Source organism: Globicephala melas, chromosome 18 (genome assembly GCF_963455315.2).
Source record: "Globicephala melas chromosome 18, mGloMel1.2, whole genome shotgun sequence".
Lineage (NCBI taxonomy): Eukaryota > Metazoa > Chordata > Mammalia > Artiodactyla > Delphinidae > Globicephala > Globicephala melas.
This window is the reverse complement of record NC_083331.1, coordinates 2,871,256-2,885,054: the sequence shown is the minus strand read 5'-3', so window position 1 is coordinate 2,885,054 and position 13,799 is coordinate 2,871,256. Positions and strand designations below refer to the sequence as shown.

General features: G+C 44.4%; 1 protein-coding gene across 1 annotated transcript in view; it reads left to right on the top strand.

The window, feature by feature from the left end:
- Positions 1-13,799, top strand: part of SPATA13 (spermatogenesis associated 13) — a 206,721-nt gene that overhangs the window by 146,616 nt on the left and 46,306 nt on the right. The window contains exons 3-4 of the mRNA XM_070044104.1: positions 11,543-11,908; positions 13,563-13,707. Of these exons, the coding sequence (XP_069900205.1) occupies positions 11,543-11,908; positions 13,563-13,707 (511 nt within the window). The remainder of the gene's footprint in view (positions 1-11,542; positions 11,909-13,562; positions 13,708-13,799) is intronic.

Below are 13,799 nucleotides of genomic sequence, written 5' to 3'. Positions count from 1 at the left end.
CGAACGCTCAAATCCCTTACATACAATGGTGTATTATTTGCATATAACCTACTCACATTCTCCCATATACTTTAAGTCATCTCTAGATAGCTTTTATTTTTTGGCCATGCCATGCGGCAAGCGGGATCTTAGTTCCCCGACTAGGGATCAAAGCCACGCCCCCTGCAGTGAAAGCTCAGAGTCTTAACCACCGGACCACCAGGGAAGTCCCTTTCCCCCTCCTCCTGATTCCTCTCCCTCTCTGTACAAAGGAAGTCAAACAGCGTTAACAAAGTCTCATGTTCAAAAAGGTTTAGACCCAGCAAGGATCTCATTCAGATTTGACAGAGAAATTAAAACCTTTACAGACAAGCAAAAGCTAAGAGAATTCAGTACCACCAAACCAGCTTTACAACAAATGCTAAAGGAACTTATCTAGGCAGGATACACAGGAGAAGGAAAAAACCTGCAATAACAAATGCAAAGCAAATAAGAAAATGGTAATAGGAACATACATATCAATAATTACCTTAAATGTAAATGGATTAAATGTTCTAACCAAAAGGCATAGACTGACTGAATGGATACAAAAACAAGACCCGTATATATGCTATCTACAAGTGACCCACTTCAGACCTAGGGACACATACAGACTGAAAGTGAGGGGATGGAAAAAGATATTCCATGCAAATGGAAATCAAAAGAAAGCTGGAATAGCAATTCTCATATCAGACAAAATGACTTTAAAATAAAGACTATTACAAGAGACAAAGAAGGACACTACATAATGATCAAGGGATCAATCCAAGAAGAAGCTATAACAATTATAAATATTTATGAACCCAACATAGGAGCACCTCATTACATAAGGCAAATGCTAACAGCCATAAAAGGGGAAATCGACAGTAACACAATCATAGTAGGGGACTTTAACACCCCTGTTTCACCAATGGACAGATCATCCAAAATGAAAATAAATAAGGAAACACAAGCTTTAAATGATACATTAAACAAGATGGACTTAATTGATATTTATAGGACTTTCCATCTAAAAACAGCAGAATACACTTTCTTCTCAAGTGCTCATGGAACATTCTCCAAGATAGATCATATTTTGGTTCACAAATCAAGCCTTGGTAAATTTAAGAAAATTGAAATCGTATCAAGTATCTTTTACAACCACAACGCTATGAGACTAGATATCAATTACAGGAAAAAATCTGTAAAAAATGCGAACACATGGAGGCTAAACAATACACTACTAAATAACCAAGAGATCAGTGAAGATATCAAAGAGGAAATAAAAAAATACCTAGAAACAAATGATGATGAAAACACGATGACCCAAAACCTATGGGATGCAGTAAAAGCAGTTCTAAGAGGGAATTTTATAGCAATACAATCCTACCTCAAGAAACAAGAAAATTCTCAAACAACCTAACCTTAAAGCAATTAGAGAAAGAAGAACAAACAAAACCCAAAGTTATTATAAGGAAAGAAATCAAAGATCAGAGCAGAGATAAATGAAATAGAAACAAAGAAAACAATAGCAAACATCAATAAAACTAAAAGCTGGCTCTTTGAGAAGAAAAGTAAAATTGAGAAACCTTTAGCCAGACTCATCAAAAAAAAGAGGGAGAGGACTTAAATCAATAAAATTAGAAATGAAAAAGGAGAAGTTACAATGGACACTGCAGAAATACAAAGCATCGTAAGAGACTACTACAAGCAACTCTATGCCAATAAAATGGACAACCTGGAAGAAATGCACAAACTCTTAGAAAGGTATAACCTTCCAAGACTGAACCAGGAAGAAATATAAATATATAAACAGACCAATCACAAGTAATGAAATGGAAACTGTGATTAAAAATCTTCCAACAAACAAAAGTCCAGGACCAGATGGCTTCATAGGCGAATTCTGTCAAACATTTAGAGAAGAGCTAACACCTATCCTTCCCAAACTCTTCCAAAATATAGCAGAGGGAGGAACACTCCCAAACTCATTCTACGAGGCCACCATCACCCTGATACCAAAACCAGACAAAGATACTACAAAAAAAGAAAATTACAGACCAATATCACTCATGAATATAGATGCAAAAATCCTCAACAAAATACTAGCAAACAGAATCCAACAGCACATTAAAAGGATCATACACCATGATCAAGTGGGATTTATCCCAAGGATGCAAGGATTCTTCAATATACACAGATCAATCAATGTGGTATACCATATTAACAAATTGAAGAATAAAAACCATATGATCATCTCAATAGATGCAGAAAAAGCTTTTGCAAAATTCGACACCCATTTATGATAAAAACTCTCCAGAAAGTGGGCATAGAGGGAACCTACCTCAACATAATAAAGGCCATATATGACAAACCCACAGCAAGCATCACACTCAATGGTGAAAAACTGAAAGCATTTCCTCTAAGATCAGGAACAAGACAAGGTTGCCCACTCTCACCACTCTTATTCAACATAGTTTTGGAAGTTTTAGCCACAGCAATCAGAGAAGAAAAAGAAACAAAAGGAATACAAATTGGAAAAGAAGAAGTAAAACTGTCACTGTTTGCAGATGACATGATACTATACATAGAGAATCCTAAAGATGCCACCAGAAAACTACTAGAGCTAATCAATGAATCTGGTAAAGTTGCAGGATACAAAATTAATGCACAGAAATCTCTTGCATTCATATACACTAATGAAAAATCTGAAAGAGAAATTAAGGAAACACTCCCATTTACCATTGCAACGAAAAGAATAAAATACCTAGGAATAAACCTACCTAGGTAGACAAAAGACCTGTATGCAGAAAAGTAAGAGACACTGATGAAAGAAATTAAAGATGATACCGACAAATGGAGAGATATACCATGTTCTTGGATTGGAAGAATCAACATTGTGAAAATGACTCTACTACCCAAAGCAATCTACAGGTTCAGTGCAATCCCTATCATATTAACAATGGCATTTTTTACAGAACTAGAACAAAAAAATCTTAAAATTTGTATGGAGACATGAAAGATTCCTAATAGCCAAAGCAGTCTTAAGGGAAAAAAATGGAGCTGGAGGAATGAGACTCCCTGACTTCAGACTATACTACAAAGCTACAGTAATCAAGACAATATGGTACTGGCACAAAAACAAATATAGATCAATGGAACAGGATAGAAAGCCCAGAGATAAACCCATGCACATATGGTCACCTTATCTTTGATAAAGGAGGCAAAGATATACAATGGAGAAAAGACAGTCTATTCAATAAGTGGTGCTGGGAAAACTGGACAGCTACATGTAAAAGAATGAAATTAGAACACTCCCTAACACCATACACAAAAATAAACTCAAAATGGATTAGAGACCTAAATGTAAGAGCAGACCCTATAAAACTCTTAGAGGAGAACATAGGAAGAACACTCTTTGACATAAATCACAGCAAGTTCTTTTTTGATCCACCTCCTAGAGGAATGGAAACAAAAACAAAAATAAACAAATGGGACTTAATTAAACTTAAAAGTTTTTTGCAAAGCAAAGGAAACTACAAATAAGACGAAAAGACAACCCTCAGAATGTGAGAAAATATTTGCAAACGAATCAAGGGACAAAGGATTAATCTCCCAAAATATAGAAACAGCTCATGCAGCTCAATATTAAAAAAACAACCCAGTCAAAAACTGGGCAGAAGACCTAAACAGACATTTCTCCAAAGAAGACATACAGATGGTCAAGAAGCATATGAAAAGCTGCTCAACATCACTAATTATTAGAGAAATGCAAATCAAAACTACAATGAGGTGTCACCTCACACCAGTTGGAAGGGGCATCATCAGAAAATCTACAAACAACAAATGCTGGAGAGGGTGTGGAGAAAAGGGAACCCTCTTGCACTGTTGGTGGGAATGTAAATTGATACAGCCACTATGTAGAACAGTATGGAGGTTCCTTAAGTAAGTAAAAATAGAATTATCATATGACCCAGCAATCCCACTACTGGGCACATATGCTGAGAAAACCATAATTCAAAAAGACACATGCACCCCAATGTTCATTGCAGCACTATTTACAATAGCCAGGTCATGGAAGCAAGCTAAATGCCCATCGACAGATGAATGGATAAAGAAGATGTGGTACAAATATACAATGGAATATTACTCAGCCATAAAAAGGAACGGAATTGGGTCATTTGTAGACACGTGGATGGATCTAGAGACTGTCATACAGAGTGAAGTAAGTCAGAAAGAGAAAAACAAATACCGTATATTAACGCATATTTGTGGAACCTAGAAAAATGGTACAGATGAACCAGTTTGCAGGGCAGAAATAGAGACACAGATGTAGAGAACAAACTTATGGACCCCAAGGCGGGAAAGTGGCGGGTGGTGGTGTGATGAATTGGTAGACTGGATTGACACATATACATTAATATGTATAAAATGGAGAACTAATAAGAACCTGCTGTATAAAAAGAGTAGAAGTTTGAAAAAAAAAGATGTGGCATGTATATACAATGGAATATTACTCAGCCATAAAAATAAACGAAATTGAGTTATTTGTAGTGAAGTGGATGGGCCTAGAGACTATCATACAGAATGAAGTCAGTCAGAAAGAGAAAAACATATACCGTATGCTAACACATATACATGGAATCTAAAAAAAAAAAGTTCTGAAGAACCTAGGAGCAGGACAGGGATAAAGATGAAGACGTAGAGAATGGAATTGAGGACACGGGGAGGGGGAAGGGTAAGCTGGGACGAAGCGAGAGAGTGGCATGGACATATATACACTACCAAATGTAAAATAGATAGCTAGTGGGAAGCAGCTGCATAGCACAGGGAGATCAGCTTGGTGCTTTGTGACCACCTAGAGGGGTGGGATAGAGAGGGTGGGAGGGAGACGCAAGAGGGAGGAGATATGGGGATGTATGTATATGTATAGCTGATTTACTTTGTTATAAAGCAGCAACTAACACAACAGTGTAAAGCAATTATACTCCAATAAAGATGTTAAAAAAAAAAGGTTTAGAAAAACAGTGGGCTTCTGACATTCAGCTCTTCTGACATTCAAAACGTGGTTCTTGAATTTGGAATATTCAGTTGTCCTCAACCATTAAACAATTTCTAAAGAGGAAAGCAAGTTCATTTTTATAAAATCATGCTTTTTATTAACTGAAAGCAAAGTTTGAGTATACCTCTCTATACTTCATCATGTGTTTCAGATAAAATACATTTTAACGTGGAGTCATTATGTGCATTTATTTCATAATACGATGGTTTTAAACTGTCTCTTCACTTTTCATGTGTCCACACGTAAAACAACAACCTACAATTGTATCATTTCTCTACCTGGATGTCAAACTAGCACTGTGCTGCTGTTGATTCTGAGATGGTAGGATGGTGGGGTTTTAGTTAAGCCCAGAAATGGAATTCCTGTGAATGATTTATTACAAAGTCAGGGGAGGGGGGACTTCCAGAGCCCAGATTTTTCATAGTTACTTTTAAGGGTTTTTTTATGCTCGGAGAACTGGGCAATCAGTAGTAAATTAAGTGTCCGCATGCGCGTTAATATTTGCTTTTTTTTTTTTTTTTTTTCGGTACGCGGGCCTCTCACTGTTGTGGCCTCTCCCGTTGCGGAGCACAGGCTCCGGACGTGCAGGCTCAGAGGCCATGGCTCACGGGCCCAGCCGCTCCACGGCATGTGGTATCCTTCCAGACCGGGGCACGAACCCGTGTGCCCTGCATCGGCAGGCGGACTCCCAACCACTGCGCCACCAGGGAAGCCCCCACATCTTCTTTATCCATTCATTTGTGATGGACATAGGTTGCTTCCGTGTCTTGGCTATTGTGAATAGTGCTGCTATGAACATAGGGGTGCAGGTGTCTTTCTGAATTATAGTTGTCTGGATACATACCCAGGAGTGGGATTGCTGGATCATATATGAGAAATCTATTTTTAGTTGTCTGAGGAACCTCCATACCGTTCTCCATAGTGGCTTCACTAACTTACATTCCCACCAACAGTGTAGCAGGGTTCCCTTTTCTCCACACCCTCTTCAGCATTTTAAACTAGGAGGTTTTAACTTACGTTCATCCAAGGACTACGTCAGTGGAAATCAGGAAGTGGGGATTTTATTATTTTCACACTAAAAGATAGCATTTCCTTCTGTTATGAATGTAGGCATCAAACCAGAGCAATTTTAGCAACACCTGTGATATAATCACCATGGAAATCACAGATCTTTTTCACATCTTACGACAGTTTTTGCTGATATTCTTAAAATTTCTCGTACTCCTCAGTACAGTACTTCAAAGTGTGACAGCTTTTGGACCTATCCCCAGTCCTCTTAACTCATATTACCTATACTACTATATCAAGATTCTTTTAATATTTTGAAAATTGCGTTTCAAAATAATCAGCTTCATTTATAATACTATCTTGTCTTTTTTTCTGTAAATGTTTGATGTGTATATTTTTTTCATTGAGGTATAGTTGAGGTACAATAGTACATAAATTTCAGGTATATTAACAGTGACTCACGATTTTCAAAGGTTATATTCCACTTATACTTATTATATAATATTGGCTGTATTCCCTGTGCTGTACAATATATCCTTGCAGCTTATTTATTGTATATATGGTAGTTTATGTCTCTTAATCCCTGCCCCCATCTTGCCCCTCCCCCCCACTGGTAACCACTAGTTTGTTCTTTCTGTGGGTCTGTTTCTTTTTTGTTCTATTCACTAGTTTTGTTTTATTTTTGAGATTCCACATAGAACTGATATCATACAGTATCTGTCTTTCTCTGTCTGACTTATTTCACTTAGTATGACAATCTCTAGGTCCATCCATGTTGCTGCAAATGGCAGAATTTCATTCTTTTTTATGACTGAATAGTGTTCCATTGTGTGTGTGTGTGTGTGTGTGTGTGTGTATCACATCTTTATCCCTCCGTCTGTCGATGGAATACACTTTTTATCTTATGCATTTAAAATGAGATTTTGAGAAGCGGTCTGTGGGTTCCCCAGGCACAGATATCAGAGCCTCTCATAACTGCCGTCTCCTCTCCGCTCCCTCCAAACACTCGACAGCCAAGGGCTGGAAAACCTACAGAGTTCTGTTTTCCTTCTGTAATGGTACACGCCTTGGATGCAGGTGGCCGAGCAGAAAAGGCAGAAATTTTGAAATCAGACAGACTGGGGTATAAAATGGGCCCCTCCCCTTTCTGGCTCTGTGAGCAAGTAATTTTATTTATTGTAGCCCTAGTGTCCTGATCACTAAAATGTGGCCCCTACCTCGTAGGGTGGTTGTGAAGATTAAATACGGTGACACGCCTGGTGTGGTTCCAGCAGGTCACAGGTGTTCCAGAGTCACAGCTGTCGTTACGTAACCTTGTTCCACGGTCTCTGCCACATGCATCGTCAAGATGCTTCTCCTTCCCCCTCCAGCCCGGTGCCTGTGCTGGGTCCCCCGCGGAACCCAGGACTCTGCCAACCTGTGAAAGCCTGGCTTTGCTCGTTGTACTCACCTGCATCTTCACGGCACCTCTGGCTCATCCAGAGGAAAGTCTCCTTGCTTTAGTTTATTTTATTTTTTAATCTTCACATGGTCAGAATATGCTTGCCTGTAATATTTTCTTCTGAGTTACCTTGCTGTGCTGCTTCCCTGGAGCTACTGTAACAAATTACCACGGGGGTAAGACAGCTGACATGAATCCTCGTTGCTGCGGAGGCCAGATGTCTGCAGTCATGGCTGAGCAGGCGGGGCCCCACCCCTGGAAGCCCAAGAGGTGGACCCCCTGCCTCTTGCAGCCTCGGGGTTCCCTGCGGGCTCCTCGGATCACGGGTGCGTGGCTCTCATCTCTGCCTCGGGCCGCACATCCTTCTTCCTCTTGTCTCTGTGTCCACATTTCCCTCCTCTTCCAGGGACGCCAGCCATTGGATTAGGGCTCATCTACTAGTATGACCTCATCTTAACTCCACTGCACCTGCAGACTCCGTACCTGCCACTATGGTCACATTCACAGGTATGGGGGTGAGGACTCCCAGTAGATCTTCAGGGGACACAGTTCAACCCTAGCTCTTGCTGTCGGTCCTGGAGACTCAACGTTAGACGGGGTTCTGAAGGGACGTGTGTGGGCTCAGTGCTTTTCCCTCAGGTTGATGATTCACTTTCACTGTGGTTTCAAAATATGTTTTGAAGTGTCTAAGCAGAGGTAATGAGATCTATTTTGCCTTTTACTTTTGTAACGTAAGGGAGGGAATCTTGCATAGAAGAAAAAAATGCAAACCGCCCCCCAACTAGGGAAAGTATTTTAAAACTATGCTGGGAAGCAAGAATTAACAAGGCCACGGACAGGTCTGTTCACAGACGTTGGTGACTTGGGTGTGAATTGGTCCCGGGTGGGTCTGCGCTGGGCTGCTGGGCTGTGAGGAGAACCTGGGCCAGCAGAGCTCCGGCCCAGCCACTTACACCCAATGAGAGTGTGTTTAAAGCAGGAAAAAACTCTCGGAGGGCGTGGATGTGGTCACCTGCTGTCCCTTCACAGCATCTGGGGCCACTGCCTGTAGCAGAGTCTGGGGTAGGTCCTGGCTCGTTGGGTGTGGAGCGTTCTTTGCTGGGTGTTTGTATTTCCGGGAAGAGTCGCACTCAAGCTGTGTTCCCCGGGATGAACCAAGGGTGTATTTCAGAAGCACATAATGTTTGCTAAAAGAAGGTTCAGTTTTAGAATTTGCAGGAAAGTTCACATTTGTTTTATTTGAATGTACCTGTCTTCTGGCAAAGCCTCACTGTTTGAATGTGAGCTTAAACCTGAGAGATTTTCCCCCATCCCTCTGTCCCTCCTTCTGTACTTTTGCTTTGAATAAAATGGACGTTTCAGTTTTATATATTATGATTCTATTAACTAATTCCTGCACCTCCTGGGGCATCTGGTACCACTCGGAAGGCATGCTTTCTCCTTTCAGGTCTCGGGTGGGGCTGTACGGTACTGATGTGTCACACGAGAATCACTGTTGGTTCTCCTCGTGCTGCCCTGTGGGCACGAGGCTTTACGCAGTCAGTGTCTGATTTCCTGACCTCTGCACGCCTTCCTTTACCCGCCCCCATCACTTCCTGGAGCCGGTTTGCTCTCAGAAGGATTTGTTACCTGAGCAACTACGACAACTGCTGGTTTTCCTAAACCCATGTCTCCTTCTCTTTCTCTTTTTTTTTTTTTGGCATCAATGAGGAAAGCAGGCTGGAGGTTGCATACGTGCAAAAAAAAAAAAAAAAAAAAACCACAAAACCCCACCACCACCAACAAAAACAATAACTGCACATAGATTTGTGACCAATTTATTGCCTGCAATTTTGTTGTACTGTTTTTCTAGCATGTTGTTTCCCAACCTTTTTATCACTGGGTGATGATATAAATGGGTTTATTCTCACTGTGTGCTTAAGTTGTCTGTGCCGTTTGATTTAGTAATTGAGTTAAACCATCTATAATAGCCTGTTTGTTATATGTATGTACTGCAAAAAAACAATATTAACTTTTCCATGATTGCTCTCATATTTTCCCACGGTGTCAGAGGAAAATGTTTTAATACACCCTCTTATACATTCTTTTCTGGAGGTGTGTGAATTAAACTGACAGAAGACAGATTATTATTCATGTGAGTAAGTGGGAGTTCACAGGAAACTGTGGTTCCAGGAAGTGGTTAGCCCTGGGAGCTGACAGAACATCTTAATAGGGGAAAGCGGGTGGAGAAAGGCTCTCACGGGAAAGCGAGTGACTTTTGGGAAAGATTAGGGGCCTGTAGGTGAGCAGCTGGGAGACAGGGTAGTTTTGTGCCTGCGTCTGTTTCGGTGAGGGCTTCTCGTCTCAGTGACAAGAGCCAATCTTCCCTGGCTGGAAGAAGGAGAATCGCGTCCCAAGGGAGGGGACTTATGACCACTGAGTTCTGCTTTCACACAGAAGAAAACCCTGTTCTTAAGTGCCTTCCACTCACAATGGTGTTTATGCTACAGTGGTGTATTCTGGACTCTGTCCCTGGTGACTTGAATTAAACATAGTGGTCCAAGCTGTAAGAATCGAATCCGCAGGTAGCAAGGAGGCAGTGGTGTTCGCTAGAGCCCTCTGTCTCTCGAGCAGAGGTGATTTGGTATATGGGAAGTGTCGTGGCTTAGTGGGGACAGAGGTTACAAGGCCCATACCTGGTGTCTCTGTTGCCGCTAGCTGGCTGCGTGGCCTTGGGCAAGTCACCTCGCTTCCCCGGGTCTCAGCTTGGAAATATGGGACCTGCATTTCTGGTCTCAGTTGCCACTGACTGGCGAGAGCCCAGAGTCCCTGGGCCACTGCTCAGGGCAGGGCTGCAGGGGGACATCTGCCCCGCTGGGCGCTCGGCCAGGGTGGCCCGCTCTGCCTGCCCTGCAGTCACATGACTTGCCTGGTTAGCACAGCCCTCCCCGGGCTGGGCTCTGTTCTATTTTCACTTGGTTGTTACAGGATGTCTCGGGACGGAAGAGCGGAGGGTACGGGGCTCGCGGGACTGCGCCTGCACGCTCTCCTGCCCCCCTCCCTCCCACAGAGCCCGCAGCGGCCTCCCCTGAGCCCAGACTTGGAGGACCCGCTGGGGGAGAGCTCGTCTCCAGGTGGGCTGAGGCCTGGGACGGTTGTTCCCTGGCACAGTGTTTTAAGAGCAGCGATCCACCAGGGCCGATGCAGGTGGCCCTCTGACTCACCGTGGTCGCAGCTCATCCTCCCAGGTCCCAGGAGGGGACAGGGGCTGGAGCAGGCCTGCAGACCTGAAGCACCTTGCCTGGGCCTACAGCACCAGCTGGGCGCCCAGCCGGATTTACACAGAAGTGTGCCCATTTCCACACCTCGTGGTCTTTCTCCTGCAATAGTGCATTGCCTTTTGCCTCTGAAAAAGTTACTTGAAAACTTAGGAAGTCTTGCCGACTTCAGGGCTGCAGACTCTCCAGCTGTGGGATTGTCTAGTCTGGAGTCTGAGATGCTGAAAGGGTTAGTGGTGACCAGTCCCAGCGCACACAGCCAGTTAGTCAGCTGATCTCGCCCTTGGAGCCCCGGGTTCAGTGCTCGCCCCAGCAGACTAAGTCCCCAGGTGTGAGTACCGTGCTGAGCAGCCCAGGCTTGAACCTCTCGAAGCACCTTCTGTCTGTGAATGTAGCTGAGAGAAGGGGCCTCAGGTTGCCAAGTGCAGCCTTAGGGCCGTTTCTCCTACAGGCCTGCGTTACCCTGCCTGTTGTTACGTATATTGGGGGAGACACCCGCTGTAGTTAAAAGTCATTTTTATTAACTCACCGTGGTGCTGATTTTCTCAGTATCTTGTATCATGGCTCATCATGGGTCACCAAACATCACTAATGAAATTAGGGTTTTAATTCAGCCTCCAATTAAAGACACGTTTGCTTCTTCTCATCCATGTCTCGGTCACATCTTTCTGGTACGCAAACAATTTGGGGGGCTGGGGAGGGGTCAGGGACGTCTGGCTCGTACCTTTTCTTTACCCTCCTGGAAGTCGCCCTCACCTAACTTTTTCCGCATTTGAAAAGGTTGTGACCGAGGGGTCCTGGAGGCGGACCTCCGCACCAGAGGAAGAGAGGCTGGAGGCTCAGAGGGTCCCCAGGAGGAGATGCGGACCCGGGAGGAGGTCAAGGCCCCGACCACTCTCTGACTACGGCCAGCCGGTCAGCCTAAGTCTGTCCATCCCTGAAGACGCGATCGCCGTAGACCCCCAGAAAGAGGACACAGAGGACGGTGACCACCAGCCCAGCGGGGCCCCCATCGACCCTGCAGACCAGACCGCTGCTGGGGGCTGCCCCCGGGGGGCGCCGAGAAGACGCCCCATCTCCGTGATCGGCGGGGTCGGCTTCTATGGGAGCAGCCAGGCGGAGGAGGGGGAGGCCATTCTGCCCCAAGTAAGCCCGGGCACGCTGCCACCAAAGCCACTCAGCCCTCCAGCCGCCTGGCCTCTGTCCTCTGGCTGCAAACTTACCAGGAAACTTAACGCTTTCCTTTCTTCTCTCTGCCTCGAGGATGACGTCATCTGCTCACAGCCTTTCTTCCTGACTTTGAAAACATGCATGAATTAGAACTAACCCACTGACATTTGGATGTCTCTTACTAATCCTCTTTCTGGGATCTTGAATAATACGGGAAACTGGTTTGCTGTTTGTTCTGAATCGTCTGGGGAAAGTAGCCTTGCATATTTAGTGAGCTTCCTGAAAGAAGAAATCTGGAAAGAGAAAGTGTCGCTTATCCTTAAGATGTAAAGATACGAAAAAGATAAACCAATTTTTTTCTAGAGATGAGAAAATATTTTTTCTACCATTTTCTTACTCTTTGCACGTCAGTTGCAGCTTCGTAACTGTTTTGACAATAGGTTAAAATCTTACTGTTATTCCCTTAGTATCCTTTAGTAATTCAACAAGTGTTTATCAATTACCCAGAGAGCCCTTTGAAGCTACAAAACATTTAAATAAAGGCCCTGTTCCGAAGGAGTTTCTATTATTTGGTGAGACTCATGCCCCAGCCGTGGTCCAGGGTTCACAGTCATACATGACTAGTGCCAGTTTCATTTTGTTTTAAACTTGCCAGTTGATATCACAGCCCATAAATTCTCTTAAAAGGGCAATTCTACATTGGTATTGGATTTTATGTTTACATTCTCCCTCTAAGCCCAGCACAATGCTTATTTATAGCAAATACCCAAAAACCTCTTGCTTAATTGAACTAAACTGAACTGAATTTTTAAGGTAAAAAACAAATTATGTTGAAGAATACCTCAAACTTTTTGTTGTGTTAAGATGCTCTGCATGCTAGGAAATAATTCTGGAAGGCGGCTCTGCTCACCAGTGTGTCACCAGTGCCACACAAGAAGTAATTCTGAATGAAAGCAAACTGTAATCTATTTTAACTTGAAACACAGCCTAGGGGAGATCTAAAGCATTACAGACATTTTTTCATTTCAGAACGTCCAAAAGAAAATGGAGTAAGATAATTTTGTGCACTCTAAGCTCATTTGGGGAACTGGGTAGAAAAATGCTGAGAAAACCTACGGAAAGCAGGGACCAACTTGGCCTTGAGTGTAGCTGTAGGCACAATTCATATGGAAGGTCACAAGGACATACGGATGATTCTAAATTTGTGGAAACCAAGTCTCCTCGTAGACGAGGCTCCACCGCCCTGTTAGTTTCGGTGAATGAGAACTGTGCTCCACAAATGCTGGTCCCTGCCTGCGGGTGGGTGTAGGGCGGAGGCCGGGGGTGGGGGTGGCTGGCGTTGCCTCTGCTTCCCTGGGGCTTGCTGGGCCGGGGGTGGGGCACCACTTCCTCCCCCAGCTTCCCCTGCTCCACGCTGGCCTTTCCTGAGTGTCCCCTGGGGGTGTGTCCTGGCAGGTGGCCAAAACGTGATGCCCTGAGGGGTCGGCACTGGGGTTTCCGGTTAGAGGAAGGTCGTCCTTGAGCTTGCGCAGCTCGGGCCGGGCTGTGATCAGAGGCTTGAGGTGAGGATGCTGAGATCCCGGGGCCCCTACTTCCTGCCCCTTCTCACCGCCTCCCCTTTCCTTTGCAGCCTGCTGCCCGGCCGCCCGTGCCCGCGCACCAGGTGCCGCCCTACCGCGCGGTGTCGGCCCGGCTGCGGCCGTGCGCCTTCTCCCAGAGCACCCCCATCGGGCTGGACCGCGTGGGACGCCGGCGGCTCATGAGAGCATCCAACAGTGAGTGTCGCGGGCCTCCCTGGTCCGCTCCGGGAGATGGGGGTGGAGTCCTCCACCGGGCAGCTTCCATTCAACGGAGGCGCCCGGGCCAT